General features: G+C 37.1%; 1 protein-coding gene across 5 annotated transcripts; it reads right to left on the bottom strand.

Moving 5' to 3' along the window:
* Window positions 1–3,428: 3,428 nt before the first annotated feature.
* parp4 (poly (ADP-ribose) polymerase family, member 4) lies at window positions 3,429–21,541 on the bottom strand. Of its 5 annotated transcripts, XM_077215616.1 has the most exons (35): window positions 21,324–21,496; window positions 21,029–21,161; window positions 17,505–17,700; window positions 17,277–17,391; window positions 17,069–17,147; window positions 16,692–16,790; window positions 16,422–16,580; window positions 16,181–16,318; window positions 15,858–16,016; window positions 15,584–15,735; window positions 15,372–15,503; window positions 14,708–14,806; window positions 14,408–14,591; window positions 14,165–14,312; window positions 13,707–13,849; window positions 13,012–13,143; window positions 12,834–12,920; window positions 12,580–12,744; window positions 12,441–12,484; window positions 12,193–12,271; window positions 11,936–12,073; window positions 11,609–11,816; window positions 11,371–11,441; window positions 10,896–11,083; window positions 10,712–10,811; window positions 10,437–10,607; window positions 9,953–10,033; window positions 9,757–9,837; window positions 9,568–9,663; window positions 5,830–5,973; window positions 4,971–5,730; window positions 4,730–4,839; window positions 4,534–4,636; window positions 4,310–4,442; window positions 3,429–4,236 (listed from the first exon to the last, which is right to left on the bottom strand). In XM_077215616.1, the coding sequence occupies exons 2-35, from the start codon at window positions 21,152–21,154 to the stop codon at window positions 4,035–4,037; spliced, it is 5,022 nt and encodes a 1,673-aa protein (XP_077071731.1). In that variant the 5' UTR covers window positions 21,155–21,161; window positions 21,324–21,496; the 3' UTR covers window positions 3,429–4,034. The 5 variants fall into 5 exon arrangements, with proteins under 5 accessions (XP_077071731.1, XP_077071729.1, XP_077071730.1 ...); XM_077215614.1 differs by lacking the exon at window positions 21,324–21,496 and having other exon boundaries at window positions 9,878–10,033; window positions 21,029–21,215; XM_077215615.1 differs by lacking the exon at window positions 21,324–21,496 and having other exon boundaries at window positions 21,029–21,213.
* Between the last annotated feature and the right edge of the window lie 1,459 nt (window positions 21,542–23,000).

The raw sequence follows: 23,000 nt of genomic DNA, 5'->3' as shown, positions 1-23,000 counted from the left end.
ACAATTAAATTATATTTAGTCAACATGTATTTAAACATTTAGGAGTTAGATTTCTTCTGAATGTGGGCGTAATTTATTTCTTACACAAGAAAAAAAAAGAGTAGAAAAACAGAAAAGGCTACTGACAATTTCCTGCCATGGACTTTATCCGTTAAGTTTACAGACATTTATTTTAATCTTTAAACACAACACAATGCAATGCATAATTCAAAAAATGTATAGCCTGTCTGTGGAAATATGGAAAATTCCTTAATATTAACACAGTTACATTGTGCCTATCCGTTTTCTTAGAGTGTATTCTATCAAAGATGATCGATTGGGAGAATGAACTTGTCTTTTTTTACTCCAGTTGATTTTACAAATGTGGGTTCATTTCTGACTCACCTTAAAGTAATGACAACAAAAAGCTATTAAACTTCCCCACCATTATTGCCCGGGAAAATAGATAGTGAATCTCTTTCTTGAGATGTTGTCACAGTGGAACCTGCCACAAATGTATGAGTTAAGCACAGTTAGGAAGCAAAACAACTGATTAAACATTCATTTTTATTTGTTTTGATTAAACTTGACCCAACCTGACATTTAAGAATACACTTGTTCCGACTCCGAGAACACAGTCGAACATTTTGGTTAAAATCATCCTTCGTTGATTTAATTGTTCATTATGGTTTTATTGTTCTTTCTTGTGCAGTTGTGTGGTTACGTCAGCATAGCTGTTGGTTTCATTGGATGGTGGCTGATATCAAACACCAAGGCTGGGATCTATTGTGGCAGATGTTCTTGTCAGTGTTTGAAGGACTGCGACTGCTGCGACAAGATCTGCGAAACAAAACCGTACTACGAGAGGCGGTATGAGGAGCTCCTGTCTGTGGAAACAGATAAACACTTGGATGAAAAATTGCACGAATTTGCCAAAAAGAGAGCAAAAGAGATATGTTCACAGCACATTGTTAATATTGAAAATAGTGTGTATAGCACAAATAGACACACACAAATGTCTGAAGATGCTAGGTACGCTTGGTGTGAAATATCTCGCCCAGATTTTTATACATCAGACCTTTCTGTTTCTGTCCGACCAGAAGCGAGGGCTGACAGTGACTAATGGGCGCGGATGCGGAATAATTGCTAGTAAATACAAATTGCTGTACAAAGTAATTCCTAGTTTATGATTGCAAAGATTTATTGTATATTCTAATAATCCTATGATTATTTTAAGTGTTTTTTTTTTTTTTGCCAAAAAAAAAAAGTAGCCTACATCAGGAATTCTGGTATGGAGCACCAGGGTGTGTGAATGCTTACACAGAAAGAATATGAGAAATTCTATGACTGTGCAGCTCAATGAGACTGCAGCAACAACAATATATGTGTATATCTCGTTTTTTGTACTTTCTATGCTTCATTAAAAATGATCAAGTTAAATGATTAGTTTCTACTACATTCATACCTCAGATTGCAAGTGCAGTTGATCATTTTGACACAAATTTTGATTTGATTTAATTTTATAGTCTTTTGACTATAATGCAATTTAGACATATTTTATTATTATACTCCTGGAGAAAACATCTGTTAACCTGTTAATATGAATGATATTAAGGTTTGAAAATGCAATTTACACAGAGATTTAACTGCTGAGTCTGTGACATAGCCTATAACATGCGTCTTTATTTGTCTTTAAATGAAATAAAACCACTTCTCATAAAGAAACAAGTACATTGTCTTCTTTTTAATTAATGATGCATTCTTTATAACTACTTATACAAAATTCTTCATTCAGACATAATAGTTGTAAAAAAAAGTTTATACACTTTACAGAATCTGCAAAACTTAATAATTTTGACAAAATAAGAGGGATCGTAAAAATACATGTTATTTTTGAGTTAGTATTGTCCTGAATAAGATATTTTACAAAAGATGTTTACATATAGTCCACATCACACGCATCAGACACATGACCAGCATCGGCCAATAGTGAGCCTACATTCTGACATACAACCCGGAAGCACTGCGTTGTTACACTATACCTGAACTCACTCAGAGGCTCACAAAGAAGAAAATGAATAGTTTAATAAAGTAGTTATTTTTTTGGGGTTTGCGCACAAAAAGTATTCTCATCGCTTGATATAGGCCTACTTATGGTTGAGCCACTGTAGTCACTTGGACTATTTTAACAATGTTTTTACTAACTTTTCTGGGCTGGCCAGTTTCAATTACATAGAAGCCTATGGAGGAGTGAGACAACTCTCAGATTTAATTAAAAATATCTTAATTTGTGTTTCGAAGATGAACGAAAGTCTTACGGGGTTGGAACGACATAAGGGTGAGTAATTTTGGGTTAACTTACCCTTTAACATTAATTAATTAAAGACAGCAGCAGCTAGTTTATTAGACTGATGTCACTTTAAGGCCGAATGCACGGATCCAATACACGAATGCACATCCTCAACTGTATAGGTTCCCTTAAGTTATAAATATTGGCCCAAACTGACATTTTGACAAATTCATTGTGTGTATTTGTCTGGTCAAGTGTGAAAAGACACGAAAGAGAGCTCAATTGAGTTGTGCGCTGACGTCTGATAGGCGGCTTTCTGTGTGCGCACTAAAAAATCAGACTGAATTGAAACGGACTCTCTTTCGCATGGTCACTTTTTTCTCAGATTTATCCACGTCTGCTTTCCTCTTTCTTCCAGACATTTACATTTTTAAAAGTTTTATGAGACATGCAGCAAGTGTATGCCAACTTATGCCCCGCTGGGGGGACATGTTTCAGCATGTTTATGTGCCCTCTTACCTCCCTAACATTTTCATATGATTTTTATTTGTTGACAAAAAGGTCAATAGATTTTCATCAGTTTTTGTCTTTCAAAAATATTTTTTTATTTTATTATCGCCTCGTTTTCGTCAATGAAAAAATTGTCGAATTAACACTCCGGTAGTGCATGTTCATTTTTTACTATCACTAACTATTTGGTTATTTAATTATACTGTAACATGAAGAAAAACCCATACACTTAACAAAAATTATGCTTTTATCCAACTCTATTAAAACCACTAAAATAAGCCAAGCATTAAATTGTCATATTGATATATTTGTATTTCAAACAGGTAATTCATATTTTGAAAAATACACTTCTACAAAAAAGTATTTGGACTAAAAATGATTTAAGCCTAACTTAATATCTGAATGCCTTTGCATTATATATATATATATATATATATATATATATATATATATATATATATACAAACATCTAACCAAATGTAATTTATCTTAAAGACACTTTTCAAGCAAATCATTTAACAGAATTTTATATTTCAAATGAACAGTGCACCATGTTTGACATCATAGTGTGTCATAATGTAATGAACTTTGCTCTGATAGGACATCTGTGTGAACATGAAAAGAAATTAATTCATAAATCCATTAAAAATCACTTTGAGACCAGCATTTATTGGCAAAATTCAGACATTTTAAGTGTGACACAATTGTCTAAATATATTGTTGAGACCACTTTAAAGCTATAACAGTAATTTTTTTTTCAATATTAAAGGGATAGTTCACCCAAAAATCAGCGAATATAAACAGAAGCTCAGCCATTCTTGACATGCGAGAACAACCTTTATTGATTCTTGTGGAAGTTCAAACATGCGGGTGTATCACGGGAGAATGAACTTCACTGATTTTCGGGAGTCAAGCAAGCAAGCTTGAGCTTCAATGACCAAATCTGAATGTAAATAAATTACAAATTAATCTGATCATCATATACAGCGACCGTGTCTCTTCAGAGGACACACTATTAGCCACTCAATTCATATGGATTTATTTTACAATCTTTTTATGAACATTTAGACGTTCAATGGAGGGACAGAAATCTCTCCGATTTCATAAACATTTTCTTCATTTGTGTACTGAAGATGAACAAAAGTTTTGTGGATCTGGAACGACTTGAGTGTGAGTAAATGACAACATTTTTGGGTGAACTAACCCTTTAAACAAACAGCAATTGTAAATGAAGGGGGAAGTGTGTGTCAAGTTTCTACATGACTGATACACACGCACGTCTCTCCAGAACAGGTTTGAGAGGGGAATATGGGTGTGGAGAATCACAGCCCAAAAGCTGACGTGTAGATGATTCCCAATCCCGGCCGATCTCCAGCCTGCTGCACACACACGGATACTGTCTGTCTGTCCGACAGGCCCAGTCCACGGCCCTCTTCACTGCCTCCCAGTGCATCGGTCTTAATGGAGAAGAGCACAAAGTTATGGATCAAATACACAAGAGTGAATCACTATGAGGACGTGTGCTCGTACCTGGGCTCCTGAGACTCTTTCAGCCGGAGGAGAGACTCGAGCAACTGTCCCACTGCCAGTTTCTTCACCCGGATCAGCTGCAGCACCAGCAGAGTAGCCACCAGTCTCAGGATTTCAGCATGAGCCTTCACACCTGACAGACAAAACATGTGACCGATTAACTGAGTCTGACAGACAAACTGTGTCTGAAAAATGAAGAAGATTTGATTTCAAAAATCTTATACCAAAAGAACGGATGCCTTTCTCCTGAAGGAAGACATTGGCAAAAAAGTCTACGTCCAGGTTGAGGAAGCTGCTCAGTCTCTCGGTGCACTCCCAGTATCCATCCTATATCCAAACACAATACATAAGTTCATATTCCCTTGAATTACACATTTATATATTGTAAATAATCTAGTGCATTAAATCACGTGTTAACACCTCATGTTGAAGCTCAAACAACTCATTCCAGGCCACGGTGTCAGGCTTGCTGATTTTTTTTCCTAGACGCAATGATATCTTCCGTCTTTGAAAAGTAAAGCCAGTACTGTCTTTGGTTTCAGCATAATAAGAAATGAGACATACATTTGACATGTTTTTAATCCATCGGAACATTGATCAAATTCCCTATTTGTTCCCAAATTATCCCTATTGATTAGCTCATCAATGTGATTCAACTTACCAGGTGCAGAAAACACAGAGCGATTTTGTTGTTGCTGAGATGCTCCAAAGCTAAAGTCTGAGAAACCAGAACACTTCAAGTCTAGAGGCTCAACTGTCTCTCGCAGAATGGCAGCAGCGCTACCGTATGCAATGGCATTTGGCATGCCAATGGCAAGCTGCTGTAAGCACCTGGAAGTTTTAGGTTGACCGAAGGAAACAGAGGCAGCAGGGAGAGGGGGAGCCAGCAAGCCCCTGTTACTCATGGAAAAAGATACAGACTTCTTGGCAGAAGCAGGAGAAGGAGGACTGGCAGTTCTGGAGAGAGACATACTGCGAGGAGAGCCACGACAGTAATTCTCAAAAGAAGGCACTGAGGTGTCAAGATCCGTAGCAGGAGGAACACTGCCACTCATGGAGAAAGGTGCGCCCATCATGACATCAGATTCCAAGAGAGATTTTTTTGGGGGATCAAACATGATACCAGAGGTAGGGGGAAGCTTTAGAGCACTTGCCTCAATATTAGGAGAGGGATGCATGTCAAAAAAAGATTCTTCCAATGTTGAGGCTTCAATATGACCAATTCTACTCGTACAAATCAATTTTGTCTTTAAATAAGGTTGAACATGAGAAAGAGAGCCAGAGAATGACTCATGGACAGGGGGAGCTGCAGGAGCTGCTTTTAGAACACCATCCATTGATTCATAGCCATCAGATTCAGTCCAATTAAAATCCAGAAGACTAGATTTGAAGATGCCACTGCACGATTCCCCTGATATCAACTGGAAAAATAAAAATTGCACGGTTCTAAATACTGAATGATGACATCCTTAATCACTACATTATGTGACAAGAGCTGTAATAGACTGTTTTGTTTTTACCCATGTGTCATCTTCCTCAGCATCAATAAAATCCTGAGCCATGAACTTCTCTTCAGTCCAGCCCATATATGGCAAAATATCCACATCCTCTTCTGATATGAGTTTAGGAATATCTGTCAATCCAGTGTCAAGTTCATTCTGGTCCTACAAAGAGCAAATGAGGAAAAAACAAATCAATTCTTTCATAGACTTTCATTGACTTCTTATCAACAAGACTGATGTCACAGATAATATTGGATATATTTTCATTATCAGTATCTGCTAAATGGACATTTAGTGTCGCAAGTCAGAAAATGCAATTCTCAATGTGTAGAGATGTTTATTTTTTATTAATTATTTATTAACTTTTAGAAAAGGGAGGCACAAGGAAAAGTTGCCTAAAACACACGCATAATTTGAATAACTAAAAGATTTGACATTGAAAGCATAAATGCTTGAGAAATTTGTAGCATTTAAATTTTTTTATGTATTAAGAATAGGTAGAAGATGTTTGCTTAGGTACTATATGTTTTTATGTATATGTATTTATGTAAATTATTTTAGTCACCCTTTTTACTCTGTAATGGTTTGCTATAACTTCACAAATAGGTGTTTCCTTTAAGCTAGAAAGAAAGATGGGGAAGCAAAGTTTTTGTTGTTGTTGTATGTTTCTCTTGATTTTTAAAGAAATCTTCAGTAAATAATAGAAACTTGAACGAAGACCCAATTTTTCGCCAAAAATGACAATACACATTTATTGCTACACATTTAAAATATGTATTTTTTTATAGAATTTTTTTTAATTTAAAGTTTTGTTTATACAATTTTTTTATTTATATTTTTCGCAGAACAAAACAAAAGAAACATTACCTGACACAAGTGGTAAAGTAACAAAAGTAATACAAAAGAAAAATCATAATAATAATAAAAAAATAATAATAATAAAATAAAAAAAGACAATTATTTTGTGTATATAGTATATATATATATATATATATTGTTACACTTAGTATGAATATTCATATATCGACAAACAGGATACAGTAATATACAGCATTATAAATGATATATATATGATATATATATATAAAATGTATATATATATATAAAAAAAGATTATAGATTTAAATATTCTTTAACCATGTGCCACCTCTGGTTAAAAAGGTCAGTTTTCAATTTTTGAAATTGTCATTTTTTCCATCATATAAATCTGTTTTAGACTCTGTTTCCATTCAGTTATAGTTGGTGGTTTCACAGACTTCCAATTAGGGCTGCAACTAACGATTATTTTGATAATCGATTAATCGGACAATTATTTTTTCGATTAATCGATTAATCGGATAGAAATTAAATTAGATTTTTTTTTTATTATAACTAAATAAAACCGTAAATCAGGGTATTTATGTGTAAAAGTGTACTTTAAAAAGTGCAAAAGCCACACATTGAGTTTTACTAATATCAATATTTGCATTGTTTTTAATGATAATTGCTGATGGCAAGTTGACAAACATGATTATTGTTAAAAAATGATATCCAACATATTATGTTTTAACACAATTTTTGTTAAAACAAATTTACACAGACATGTTGTTCAGATGTGAATATCTGAACTAAAAACAAACTAAAAACATATAAAATATATAATTCATTTAATTTTTATTTAAAATTAATTATATATAAGGAATATAAGGATAAAGAATATAATATATATTATATATAATATATAAAAGAATAATATAAGGATAAATTGATTAAATAAATATAGAAAGACTGAAAACAATTGTGTGAATGTAGAGCCGCAGTAGATCGCGTTTGAAAAACAATTAAAACTTAGTAGACAAATGCTATAAAAAGAGAACGGAATGGAGGTAACGTTACCCAGCAAGCTAACAGGCTTGAGTAAAGGACAGGAGAAATTATGCATTAGTGCACAAGCATTCGCTGAAAACCACTGAGTACAGTGACTAAAAAACAATATTTTACTGCTGCTGTTATTAACTGCCTTTATATTTAGTGCTTCGCTTTGTAAAGACCGTTTTAATTTAACCTATTTCTGCGGTAGCGCTATTTTAATCCATCACTTACGTTGCGAGCGAACTGATTGCACAACCTGATGCTCGAGACAAAATACAGACATCCCGGAAGTCCCGGGAGTCTCCCGCATATTGATTGCGGCTCCCTGATGCCCGCGAATTAGTTCAAACTCCCGAAATCTAGAGCGCGCAAGCAAGAGCGCGCATGCGAGACAGAAGAGACTGCTCCAAACCGTGTAGCGCGCGCGCTCGGCAGAGCCCCTGAGGGAGAGAGACCTTGCGTGTGTGTGCGTACCAGTAAACGCTCCCCGTGACGTAAGCAGACCAACTAATCGATAATGACATTCGTTGACAACGATTTTCATAATCGATTATAATCGATTTTATCGATTAGTTGTTGCAGCCCTACTTCCAATTAGCAGTAATGTTTTTTTTAGGCAATTAGTAGTAATACCCGTAAAATATATATTTGGTCAGCATTGAAAACATCATCTGATATAACACCCAGTAAGAAAAATCATACATTTGAGGGAACTTCTCTTTTTACAATTTTCTCCATCTCTTCTTTAATATTTTTCCAATACGTAAGGATTACTGGACAGTCCCAAAATATATGTGTTGGTCACCTGTTTTATCACATTGTCTCCAACATAAGGCTACAGAGGGATCTTTCGCAAAATTTGAAATATCCAGAGGAGTATGAAAAAAACGTTTTTTAATTTTCCAGTCAAATTCTTTCCACTGTTGACTATTAATTCCCTTATGACACCTCTAACAAAGTTTATCCCATAAATTATCCCTCCTCCTCTATTACTATATTAGTTTCTATTCCCACTTTTCCTTAATGTGTTAAATGTTTCCCACCATGTCTGTTGACAATCTTTTATAAAGATGAGAAACATGTTTACCAACAGGGAGGCATTTTTCTGAAATTGTGATGAAATATTGTTCTATCCCATTTGGGATTTTGTCAATTCTTTATTTTTACTTATGTTTTGTTATGTAATGCCTAATTTGCAAATATCTATAAAAATCATTTGAGGGAAGATCAAATTGTTCCTAAAGTTGAAAGACTTTAAACATGTTTCTTCAAAGAGCTGATTTAAGGCCATTAACTGCCCATCTCCTAAAACCATGATCACACCTTGAAGGTGGAAAATCTTTTACCAATTACCAACTATGGGCATAGCTCGAGAAATTGTTCTAACATCCTTCAGCATTTTCTTTACCTCTGCCCATACCTTTATTGTATGTTTTATCCATTCATTTTCAATTTTCAATTTATTGACAAGTTTTAGATCTATAAAGGGTCGGACAGACTACACCCTTAGCTTCCCCTTGCTCTATTTGAGTCCACTTTGCTTCCTCATCTCCCCTGATCCAAGTCACAATTGCTGCTAGTTGAGCTGCCCAATAATAAAATTGTATCTTTTGCAAAGCCAAACCTCTTTTATTTTTAGACAAACAAAGTGTTTTAAGTTTAATTCTGGGTCTTTTATGTTGCCATATAAATTGAGAAATGAATTTGTTTAACATATTAAAAATGGAAATTGGAACTCTTATGGGCAACGACTGGAATAGAAATAGGAGACGTGGGAGCAAGTTCATCCTTACAAACTCAACTCTCCCAAACATAGATAAAGGAAGGACATCTCATCTGTTAGATTTAAGTTTTTAAGTGAATTTTCAATAAATATTATTCAAAAAACGTTTAGAATAGTCATACCCTCTCTTCGATGGCGACAAAGCTTGTGAACTGGGACAAGATGGAGAACTCTTTACTGAGCTCAATGATGTAGGACTTCAGCTCTGCTTTCTTCCCCTGATAGAGAGATACAAGACAGCAAGTCAAGTTCTTCTGTTAGCAAATTTGACAGTTCTATTAAAAACAGCAACAATCAGAAAAATATTGTACCTCATGTTCTGCTTCACTGTTGCCTAGAATGCCATCTTCATAGTCTCTGATGATCGCTCTTGCTGTTAACTTGTGAAGGAACTACACACACACACACACACACACACACACACACACACACACACACACACACACACACAAAATCAAAAATGTATGATATTTCAGATTTTATGAAGTATTTAAGATGTTCACTCACAGTTCCTTTCGTCTTTTGTAGTTCTGTGGTGGAAACCATTGTTTTGATCTCGTTCCCACTCAAATCACCAAACAGTGTGGCCTAAAAGAGTAAATATTACACAATTCAAATAAAATTTACAGCAGGAATGAACATAAGAACAATATTTAATTACTTTCATTTATAGTATGCAACAATATAACTTTACTCAGAATAATCGTCAATATTTACCTACTTACTGTATATTTTAAAATATTTTTATATAAAAAATGCCATATAAAATCTTCATGAGCATGATAATGCAAACAAACAGTTGATTCAGAGCTTTGAATGTATTTTATGAAACAGTTGGAAATAATTCATCATCAAACTCTAACCCAAATAGTAAAAAATACTAAAATTATGGCTAAATTCATAATGTTGCTTAGTCCTGTCAGTCCTAACTACAATAAGCAACAACCATCTGCAACACAATCAGATCCGCTGGTAAATAGCGCAGGTCTACCTGAGTGCAGTGCGGCACAAAGCCGTATATGAGAGTGTGACAGTCACTGAAGAGGCCGTGAAGCTGTGAGGGGGCTTGAACAGGAGGAGGCGCTGTGGGATTAAACTGCTGCCACTTCACTGCCACTGATCTGCAGCCTGGAGACTCCATACGCTGAACCTGAGCACGCACCTGAAATTACCAGCACATCTGGTAAACTCAAGCCTCAGAGCCCATGTTGAACAGATAATGTTCCCTTTTTCTTAATAAAAACAACAATAAACAGCGTGATTCACCTTCTCTGCCCAAGTGTGTTTCATCTTTGTGTCAAAAAATTCACATGTTCCTCCACCTGCTTGAGCCAAAGCTCTGAGCATATGACGATTAGCTGTCAAGCTAGACAAACACAAACACAAACTGTCGGTTCAGAAATGAATTGAAGTGTTAAAGAGATTTGTGTTAAACTCTTCAAAGACAGACCTGAGTCCACAGGTGAAGAGGCGCGTGTGGCAGGAGTTTTCTCGGACCAGCTGTAGGGTCAGAGGCTGGTTCTGAACATGTCCATCAGAGAGCAGAAGGATGTTCCTCACGCCCCGGCAGGGAGACAGCAGGCTCAGGCTCTGGAGAGGCCGCCACAGCTCAGTGCCGCCACCAGCACCACTACAGGACTGAAGAGACCACACATGCAATGACATGAACTTTAGCGATTAACCTTAGCTGGTTAGTGTGGTACAGTTACACCCTGCTGGATGATGGTGTAACTACAACATTATGGTGGCAAAATATCTCGCTTTAACTGAGTGTCCATGAGCAAAAACTGAAAAGCTGAAATGAAGGGAAGATGATGCATAATGTCTCCTGATGGAAGAAGTCAAAAAACCTGAAGAATATCTCAATATGCCCTCTTTCAAAGCACAGAAACACTCATCTTTAACCATTTTTAAACATTACTCACCATAATAAATTTTCTGGCTGGTTCAGATGCTTCATCTAAAGGCACTGGTGCAGGAAAAGCTTCCTTGTAATCTTAAAAACACACACATTTTAAGATTAACACTGTGTGAATGAAGGACCAGCATTTATTGTTCTTCATCCATAATGCTTCACTACGAATCACAAGAATAATAGGGAAATGAAAGTGTCTACAAGATGATCACTAGAACAACAGCACAATTGTTTCAGTGAGCACTAACCAGTGCTGAAAGAAATGATGTTGATCTTCAGTGAGCGGTCCAGAGATTTAAGGACTTGAAGGGCAATCCTGCGGGCGTTCAGCATGGCGTCTCCCCGCATGGAATTGGAGGAGTCCAGTAGAATGACCACATCGCTTACACTGGATGGACCTCCAGAGCTGGAAACCCCGCTGGACTTAAAGTCTGGATAAAACACCAGCATGCAGGCCTGCAGGGATCAGAGAGTGTCAGAGAATGACCTTCTGTGTGTATTTTAGATCAGGCCATGTGAAAGAAAAAGAGGCATTATCTGCAATATGAATCAGTTGTGACTGATTATTTCATTACCTGACTATATTTATCTGGATGGTTCTCGACCCACATCCTGGGCATGTGGATATTAGAAAGACTGAAGGACACCTGTAACCCTTCAGATCCAAGAGTCTGTCCCGGTAACGTGCTCACCACTGCCTTACAGTCGGTCATCTGAACAGGAAAAACCCTGATACTGTTAATAATACTGTTCATAACCAAATATGATTTATTTCCTTTGGAGAACACAACAAGTATTTAGTTAGACAATCCAAAAAAAAAAGTAAAATAACCTTGGTTTTGATGCGGTGTGAAGAACTCAAGTTGATGATCTCGTAAGGCATTTCAATGGACATAGAGAGAGAAAACTCCCTGAAGAAAGAGGGAACGAATGAAATAGAATGTGATATTATAAAGACAACTTGGTTTGCTAAATTAAATAATTGTCTTTAATATTGTAACTAATCAGCAGATGCATTTTGATTTTTAGTGAATCTTTCGTGAATATCCCTGTGAATTCCCCAGCGTTTGAGACTCTCACCCCTCTGACTGAAGCTCCGTCACACCAATCTTTTTAACAGTTGCCTGAAATACAACAAAACTCTCAGTCAAAACACTGTAACTAACAGCAGCCCAAACAGTAGTTTCAATACAGTGACTAAAGACCAATCGTGTCGTACCTGAGTTGTCAGATTAAGGGCGGCGCTCTGTTGCCATGGTGCCACGCTGCCAGCCAGTGAGAAGACTATAGAGCCTGATCTCACCACCAGCTCAGTGATGAACGTCACCTTGATCAAAACTGTGGCTCCGGGAGGAAGGTTCCCCACGCTGATAGTAAATACATCCTGCCTCACATAAACACATGACCTTAAAGAAGCCTTCTGATACATTATCACTCATGCATCAGAGCAAGAAACAGTAGTAAGTAACTCACGGGCTCATCCTGGTCCATCAGGTAGGCTCCATGGCCTTTCTCTATGGCTTGCTTGTACTCCTTACGAGCCTGCTCTTTTTCCTTCACCTACAAGACAAAGAAAGACATTGAAAACTGATGAGAAAGCAGTTATGAAGAGCAAAGGCTGCATTCGACAGATTCTGAATGACTGAATGACCTTTCCAACGACGTGTTTTCCATTGATAAAGGCTTCAAATCCACACACTGCTGCTGTCTCCTCCAGTGGAAAGACGTACTTTGCTTCAATGGGAACAGAACTCTTGTTTGTGTAGGTCTGAAAAATGATGACCTGATGACAGAGCAGAAGAAGATTTGGTTTTGGTTACAGTTTGAAATTGTCAGTATAATTCTGCTATGGTTCTTTCTGTCTTTTATTTTGTTAATCCTGTTGGATTTTACTTTGAAGTTCTTGATCACCATGTCATGTCTTTGTTCTGTTTTGCCCACTCTAACTGTGTCCATTGCTGTTTTGTTTTCAACTGCCATAAAATTGAACAACACATTTTTGACCACCGCACATTTGCTGTCAGCCTCTTCATCACTAATTAAAATGTTTACATTTTTAATCATTATATTTTCTGATATTCCCTTATTCTATTTATTCTGACTTTTTAAATTTCATATTATTGAAGACACGATTAACCTTGGCAGTGAGAGAAAACAGTGATGCTTTGATTGAAAAACAAACACACACGCTCACACACACACACACACACACACACACACACACACACACACACACACACACACACACACACACACACACACACACACACACACACACACACACACACAGCTTTATATCGCTTATACACTCGCAGTTCAGAGGTAGCGCCAACTGTAGTATCACACCTGACACAGCAGGTCCATCAGCTTGCACCTCACATTGACAGCCTGAAGAGGAATTTTCTGACCATTGCTGTCCAGCAAACCTGAATTCATCTCCTCCAGAGGGTTTTTAGTGGACTCCAAACCCTCACTGTCATCACTGGACACTAAAGAAACACATTAAACAAAAACTAATGATCAATTTCACAAATCCAAATCAGAGCATTCAGCTTTACAGAGCATCAGATGTCCTTGAGGAATGATTTTTCCCTTCACCATGTCAAAGTTGACCATTATTATCAAACTTGGGTCACCCAAAGCGCTGTTGCACTATGTTGGAGTGTTGTCCAGAAGGATATGGGCTCCTCTATGTATACTGATTAAAACTTAAATGGATTTGACAGTCCCAGTTATCATCTACAACAGATTCCTCCTCATATAAAAGCTCTTTCTACATGCTCTGTTCACTGGACGTTACTCACAGACGTCAGACGTGTCAGTGAGCTGTGTGAGCTCCACAACTGTGTTGATATGAGGCTTGAAGTCTTTTAACTCGTCTCCCTCCAGAGTGTACTGAACCACATACTTCAGTCTGATCTGCTCGGTGTTATAGACAACAAACTCATCATCCTGTCAAATAGAAACCAGCACACACAAACACAAGAATCACATTAGATCCCAAAAACATGAGCAGAATAATTGAGTACAGAGAAAATGACTAGCACCTCAAATTCAGAGAGCCTGTTGGGTGTGCGGTGGACTCCATGTACACTGTGGTATCCGTCAGGGGCGCAGGTCAAAGTGGTGTCTTTCTTCAGCAGGTCTTTGCAGCGACCCAACGCCACTTCACACACCAACAGCAGCCGAGAGCCGTCAGTTACACTGGGCTTGGAGTATTTCACACTAGTGCTTTAACACAGAGCAGAAACTTACTGACTGGCTCAAGTCTTCAGTTGTCATGAAAGTGGAGTATTTATAAATCTGTCATATTAAAAGATTCCTGAATAATGCAAAAGACCACTGACTTTAGAGAGTCACTGAAGTAGATTCCTCCTCCAAGATTCCCGATATCTGTCCTCTCAATTCCATGCTGTTCGACTCCAACCCTGGGCAGCAGCAGACCTCTACATAGGATATTCCATTACAAAAAATACATTTACATTACATGATAAAATGAATGAGCAATCAAATGAACGACAATGAATTGCATTAAGACTTTCTGAGAAAATCCCAAAAATGAACAAAAGACATTACATGATTATTGCAGAAGAGCAAATCATTGAATAGACATTACAAAATTTGACTTCTGTCAATTTATATTCAGATATTAGAGATAAAAAAAAATTTTTCTAGGGTTGGTCTACATTGTGTTTTTAGTATTGCTTGTTTCCTTTATTTTTACATTTAGCTAGATTAATTTGCCATAATTTATTAATAATTTAATAACATGGTTAAATGTTATCTTTTTACATTAATTGCAAATCTCAACAACAACATCCATTTTGTACATTATAATGTTGGGATTCGTAAATTCACTTACTATCAGCCATATCAAGAAACATGGTTTAACCAAACCCACTGTGTCTGTCTTCACTTACTCCACCACAGTATATGGTCTGTCATTAACAGGTTTGTGTGGTTTTGTCACTGTGTGTAAATATTATTATTTTTTAAAGAATATGTTCTTACCGTGACAATATTCCAACAAAACTACTAGGACTAGTGGAGTGAAGGAGAGGCTTAATGTTGCCTAAATCCTCCCAAAACATTTGAAGCTCCACTCCTCTGCATACACGCAGTATCTGCTGAATCTGAACAGGCCTGTAGTGGATACAAGATTAACACCATCATAATATATTCATGTTTAAACTTCAGACCACAATCATCACAATCAAGTTTACCTTTCCTGAAGCAGTTGAGAGACAACATGAAACTCAGGGTTTTGTGGTGGAACAACCTCAATGCTGCACCTCAGAGCTCGATACTTTCCCAGGGACGAGGGCGAGGGGCTTCCCAGAGTGGCTTCACTCACATTCAGAATGTCTCTTATCAGCTGAGGACGACAGAAGAGTTTAAAGTAGTCTACAATGTGGAGTTAAAAATCGAAGAATCTACCAAAATCCCCAAATGTAAAGGAATCTATTTAACTGAATACTATAATAGCATACATATTACCTGACAAAGATCTAGTTTCTGAGACACAAGCTTGTGTTTGGAAAGAGGGTCGATCATTCTGAGGGGGAGAAGAGTGTTGACTTCCTCTAGCAGGGCTTTGACTTCATCCTCTTTCTGAGTCTTTTGTGCCTGCAGTAACAATCCCTCCACCCTGCTCACCTGCAACAGCATAGAGACATTAAACACACAACATTCCTGTGAGCTTCATGATTGGATGTGTGTGTGTGTGTGTGTGTGTGTGTGTGTGTGTGTGTGTGTGTGTGTGTGTGTGTGTGTGTTCGTGTGTGTGTGTGTGTGTGTGATTATCTAAGGCTCATTCTCACATCATTAAGGCTGATTCTGGAGACAGGGACTGTCAGGATGTTACTAAGGGAACCGAGAGCTTCGGTCCAAACCAGCTCCACAAAGACGCCAACTTCCTGTGATAATGAGCTGCAGTTCAGCTTCTCCTCCAACAGAAGCTGTAAATCAAAAGAGTGAACTGATTTTACAGTATGTATGCACTTACTGTACAGTATCATCAACTGAATAAAATAGATCTTCATAGAGCTGTTTCTGTCTAACCTGCTGCAGGCTGTAGGACGCCAAGCGCTCAACCTCAGGAGGAAGCGTGTGAGTCCTTGTGAAACCCTGTGTCTCCATCTCCTTCATCAGCAGCAGATACGCTTCCACAGCATCCTCAGACCTCACGCAGTACACAAGCTTGTCCTGCACCACTGCGCTCTACAGTGAGAGAGTTTCAAGACTGTCAAGTGTTCATTACCTCTCTCATATATGTGTCCTATGATAACAACATCTAAACAGTTTAAACGGTGTTCGAGATGACCAAACCACCTCAGCTTCATGCAAGATTGTAGACAACACACGATACTGCTGGCCTTTTCGTCCTCTGGCACTCTGCAGCTCCAAAACAGACAAAGTCTTGGGTTTGACCTGCAACACACACATGAAAACACAATCAAACTCAGGCAGTGATGGAGGCTACAAGAATCACTTCAGGAATCTGTTAAACTTGTCATCATACATTTATCATTATTTTTAACTATTTATCTGTCTGATTTCAGTAAGCTGTGGATGTTCAAAATTTGTTGTTTTTGCAAATTAGAGTGAATAAATGGTCTATTTTGAGTTCTGAAGTATACATTGGTCTTACATAGTACATGACCTCTTTAAATTCAAAGATGAATATAAATTACATTTTTCTCACTCACCCTCTCAAAAACTGAATACTTGGCCGCTTGAAAATATGAAGGAAATTCAGGCAGCTCATGGTCGCCGCCTCTGTAAACTCTGCATTGGGTAAATGCAAAGATGAAAGGGTTAACTAGCATATCTAAATAAATTATGCAAAAAATGTAGGACAATAAATAAACTTCAATAATTCTCAAGAACTGAAAATGACAAAAAACAAGAGCATACCTGAACCTGCTAAGACTGGGTCCGCCCTTCTCAACAGCCGCTTTCTCAGTCTTTGGGAGTTCAGATTGAGCTTTGAACTCCTCTTTTTCTTGAATCTGGGTCGACACTTTTCCCTCTTTACGGTGAAAAACAACAGTATGTCAACCGAGCCACAAAAATTTGTTTTAATCTCACTTAATAATCTTATAACCTAAAAACAATGTAAAATACATTTCAGGAATCTCCTACCTGGACAAAAGATGAATTCAGAGGTGGAATAAGCCAGCTGTGGGGCCAAATCATGCTCCGTCAAAGGCAGGAGATGCCCTTCATCCAGACAGCTCCACACATACTGTGTCCCAACCACTGGGATCCGGAGCTTCTGGATGCTGCGCTGCCGGTTACTGCTCAGGTCATTAACACTGCTAGTGACTACAAAAGAGCACTGGAGAAGAGAAAAACAGGTCAGAAGACACACTGCAGCTCTTTAGTGACTTTTAGTAGAAACATTGCACACTTTGGTGTCACTTTTACATATTATAAGTTGCCATGTTACTGTTGTAGGAACTAACATAAAATTAGCCTATAGAGAGTAGTTAATTTTAACCCACTGGTACTGTTCGGTCGTCTTAGACCGAAAAATTGCCAAGAGTGCAAAATAAACACAATAAGCAGAGTAAGATCAAAAACTTGACTTGACTGTTTACTAGTTGAGCGAGAAGACTCAAGTAAGAGGTTGAAAAATCATGCCATATGGATCAAACACACTGAGAATTTTTTACACTTTTATCAATTTTTTTTCTTGAATTAATTATAGGTAAAACACTTTCTCTGTGTTCAGGTTTGACTGTAATGATAACGCACAAACTGACACTTCATTTCCAATTTTTAAATAAAAAGAAGCTAAACTTTGACAAGAAGTCTTAATTTTTCACATGCAAAACCTAGCCAAATTAATGTAAGTAATTATGTCTGAAAACCCTGTTCAATGAAAGGGAATTATATATGGGCCATTCTACAGAATTGGGGCAAACGGCTGTCCGACAACCAAAAAACAAATTTAAAAAGCATTTAAGTATTCAAATTATAGTTGTTTACTAAGATCCTTCTATTATCTATTGAATCCAACAATACTTTTTAAAATAAGTAAGCTTAATATATATAAAATCGTCATTTATTGGGTACTTTCAATTGGGAGGTGGCTGTCCCGAACCCTAACCCCTAAACTTCAACCTGTGAAAATGATATTGAAATAAAGTTTAAAAAAAAAACTAAAAAAAAAATTATTTTATATAAAATATTATTATTATAATTTTTTTTCATATTTTTAAATCATGAAACCAAAACAGTGTGTGTTTTAGTCCATTGGCTGAGACTGATTTTAACCACACCCCTACATTTTTGATCAGTACATTTTCTTGTGTGCCTCTCTCATAGCCTCTCTTTCATTAAAGATATGTACCATAATTTTGAGGGAAATGTGTTCAAAAGTCTGAAAATCTGTGTAACTTTAAGGGACGTCACTATGAAACACGTTTTTTTCTGCAATTAAGCAAACTTTTTTGGGTGTAATTCCATAAAATTTAGTTTTTATGTGCAGTTCAGAACTGTGCTAGGTAACCATGTTGTTAGCAATCATCTTTGAGCTAGGCTAAAAAGTATACAGTCACTACCGAAACATGTGATGAAGTTTCGGTTGTGACATCATGTTTTTTTGTTGTTGTGTTATTCGATAAAATTTTGTTTTTGTGTGTGTACAACTGTTCGGAACTGTGCTAGGCTGTCAACATGCGTGGTTGTTTAGGCTCATGCTGTTAAGTGTACTGCACGTGTTAAGTGTATTATTTACATTGCAATACCCATAAATTAAAACATACCTTAATTTATTAATATTTCTCTATATTTTTATTTGTAAATGGATGTTAGTGAGCTTGTGATGAGGTCAAATGTCCAGTTTGGGACATATAATAGCCTACCTTGTAATAAGGGATAGAAATTATGTTGCCCAATCTCAGTGTTGCACAGCAACATTGCCCAAAACGTCACCTGCCATCGTGTCTATCGGCTCAATGTTGCCTATATTCAAACTAATGCAGAGCTGCCAACTTTTGAGTTTTGGTTGGAAAACAAAAAAACTAAGTTGTAGGCTAGCCTACTGTATCACGTGCCGTTTGAACGCACGCGCTACAGCGTCCGGTCACATTTATGTCCGCGATCTTTTTCTGCGTGAGAAAATGGATGTTTGTCGTGATAGCGTGTGAAAAGGGTCAATTGCGTGAGTCTCAGGGTCAATAAATACGTGAGAGTTGGCAGCTTTGCAAATGAAGCCTTAAAGTCCCTGTAAAAGGCAATTTAAAAAAAAATCTAAACACATTATAAATGTTAGAAATGTATTGCTAAAACACAATACAAAGACTGTGAAGTACTGAATTGTGGAGTTAGACCGTTAAACAGTTTTTCACCATTGATATTTTACGGATTTTTTGGGCTCTACCTGATGACGCACTGGAGCTCTTGGCCGCTCCCCTAACAATATAAATAGAGCACATTCGCATCAGTTTGCCGCTCAATCGCGAGTTATTGTCAGTATTATTAGTTGCTACAGCTTACAGTTTGCTAGTTAGCTATGTCTTCGTCACGGAAATGCGTACTACCTGGATGCGATCACGTACAAAACAGATCGGTGTCCTTATTTAAATTTCCTAAATACGATCACATCAAGAAGAGGTGGATTAATTTTGTGAAGAGCCACCTTGATGGAGAGCTGAGGATCACCACCAAATACCCCCTCTGTAGTGTCCCCACCAATGAGAGTAAGTTGCGCTTATGTTATAATTAACCTAATAAGCTGCTAGGAGCATCCATTCCGGCTGTAGCGGGTGACAGTTGAGTGTGGCGACTGCAGCTTTACCACGAGTGGGCGTGGTTTCAGCGCAGCCAGCGGACACGCCCCCAGCGTTTGAGAGCAGAGACTACTGCTAATTTTTTCAAGATTTTGATAGCTTATTTTATGTACTTGCCGGCTTTTTTATCATTCAAATTTGGCTGGGTGTCTAATTACACATTTTTCTGTGATATGACAAACTCAGAACACATACTTCATTTTGACTTTACAGGGACTTTAACTTTGAAATCAGTATGATTAACCAAATAGTCTCTGGATTAACTTAATGCCTTTTACAAAGAAAGATCGGGTTCAAAATACAACAAATCTTATGAATGACACTTGAAATATTGTTAAAATTGTAATTGTTATTGGTTTACCAGTGAAAACTTTTTTTTAAATATTATTTTTTAAATAAAATCTTAATAGGTCAACAGGAGAAATTTGGGGAGAGGAAGAATATTCCAAAACTTTCTGAAAATACAATATGATAATTAACGGCACAATTACTAGAAATATGTACCTTGGATACTATAAAATTGGTATACATACAACATTTGTGGAAAACCTTTTTTTCAAGACGTTTCCAATTATGACTTTGAACCAATTCTTCAGAATGGCCCATAGGCCTATAGCCTACAGGAACCCAGCGGTTAAACCATTCTATATTTGTTACAAACAAACGGCAGGAATCTAGATTTTAAATGTCGTTGTTAACTTCAACGTTAACCTACAAGTGATAAATCAAACGTCTGTAAATTGTGTTTACTTCCTTAAAAAAACAACAACCTCTAAATATACATTTGTGTAAACAAACTCTCAGTGTAACTGTTTTGATGACAGAAAAAAAAAATATGGTTTAGTTAAAGAGTATAAAAATGAGCAGAACCTTTTTATTGATGACGTAAGAGATGTTTCCTCCATTAACCAGAAGAGCTAATTTCAGATTCTTCTTCTCTTTATAAGGGACATTCTTCACGTCTAACACTACAGTACAGTTTTCAAACACTGTCATGATGCCACTGAACATGCCAAGAAAAACGACAGAAGATAAACAAAGAAAATATATCAATCATACATAAAACAAGTGATTTGAGCCTAATTAAACATTCAGGCAATAATCCAAATCGTGTCGCAGTATGATACCATGTCACGTCATTAGAAGACGGAAGAGCATATCTTACCTTGGAGAAGTTACCCTGTTTTAAGAAAATACAATTAAAGGACACGTAAACAATCTGCATGTGAAGTTCGTTAAATTACTTCCTGACTCGTACAGCTGCAGTATGTCACCCCCTATAAAAACATGAGACAGGCTCCATCCAGTGGTCGTATTCTTCTTCATGAGGCGCCGTGTAGGCAACAGCATGTAGATACGCGGAGTTTGCGCGCGCGCGTGTGTGTCTGTATCGGTGCAATGTGTTGAAGTGAACATTCTTCAAGTGTTGTACGGGGCCTCATAGGTCTTTTTCACCACTTGTGTTTTCCTGCTTTGGAAATGATAAATAAACCTAATTAAAATAAAAAGGCACAAAATGTCGTAAAAATACCATTTGATGAGGGATTTCTATTACAGTTTTTCTTGATTGCTTAAATAGCCTATACTATAACCAGGCTTTTGAACTAAAAATTCCAACCATAACGCCATTTATCAAAAAGCACACCCAATTCCCTAAACTATAAACACTATTCCCGTTTTGACACATGAGTCAAATTTGTTGAACTGTCACTGCAAAACTCTACACGCAAATCACTTAATTTCTCATTGCCTACATGTTGTCATTTAGAAAGCACTGGCATTCAATATTGTTCACTCAAGTCAGCTGTTGTCCATGTCTTTGTCCATGATGCATGGTATGACTATGGGAGGCTGGGCAACGAGTAAGGCCAGATTTAAGTCGCTTCACCGTCGCCTCAAGAACCTTCCGGAAGAAAAACAGGTTGCCTATATGTCGGCTACTTCAGACTGCTCTGTAACTTATTATGAGAGCTGTGCTGTTACAACACATGGGACTGTAGCACATAGGACACATAGACTGTACTGTAGCTGTTGCACTATAAGAAAAAGAAATGCATCAAATTGCCTCATATATATATATATATATATATAGCATTCAGATGCAAGAGGATTTCACCCCTGCTGCCTGGATAGGGCCAATATAGCCTGTGATGTGGATGAGATTCTCTGGCCTGATCCAGACCAAAAATGGGATGAAGAGGCGGAATAATTTTTGTGTGTGTGTTGTAGGCTACTGTGTAATACATGAATGAATAAAAACGTGCCAATCTAGCCATTGGTTGTGTCTTTTGTGTGAATTTATTGCACCAGTGTGTAAGACTATGTTGTAGTGTGTTTTTGTGAGGGCTGGTGTGTGATGTCTGAGGGCAAAGTAAGAGCATATTATGCCACAGCAGTTCGCAGCCTTTCACTGAGTGGATGCCTCATTATTTTACTGACGGATAAAAATAGGCAGAGCAAAACAGAAAAATTACAACCCAATAAGACATTTTTGCACAATTATTTGACATGTATTTGAAATTACTTTACCAATTTTTTTTTAAAATGCAAAGGGCTAATTATAAGTGGCTTGACCAGTAGGCTAATTCCTAAGGAATATGATTCCCAATATGATCCCATGATTTTAGGCCGTTTTAACTTGTGTAGAAATAAATAAATAAATGAATCCAGAGAAAGTCCATTAGGATGGATTATTATTAAACAGAACAGGAGGCAACAGCTTTTCTGTGACTGTGTGTGCAGGTCCTTGAGGCACCAATTTTTAGACTGTAAAAAATAAAACATAATTTTTACGGTAAAAAACCGGCAGCTGTGGTTGCCAGAACGTTACCGTCAAAAATAC

Source organism: Siphateles boraxobius, unplaced genomic scaffold (genome assembly GCF_051911475.1).
Source record: "Siphateles boraxobius isolate OS27281-9 unplaced genomic scaffold, OSU_SipBor_1 7, whole genome shotgun sequence".
Taxonomy (NCBI): Eukaryota; Metazoa; Chordata; class Actinopteri; order Cypriniformes; family Leuciscidae; genus Siphateles; species Siphateles boraxobius.
The sequence above is the reverse complement of the archived record's forward strand: the minus strand, read 5'-3'. Positions and strand labels throughout refer to the sequence as shown.

Excerpts from the sequence above, each read along its gene's own strand:
- parp4 (XM_077215614.1), bottom strand. The coding sequence starts at position 21,169 with ATGTTCAGTGGCATCATGACAGTGTTTGAAAACTGTACTGTAGTGTTA. Across the intron at positions 12,485-12,579 it reads CCCTTAATCTGACAACTCAG|GCAACTGTTAAAAAGATTGG; the intron begins GTACGACACGAT and ends GTTGTATTTCAG. Across the intron at positions 5,974-9,567 it reads TTGTCGCCATCGAAGAGAGG|GACCAGAATGAACTTGACAC; the intron begins GTATGACTATTC and ends TGCTCTTTGTAG.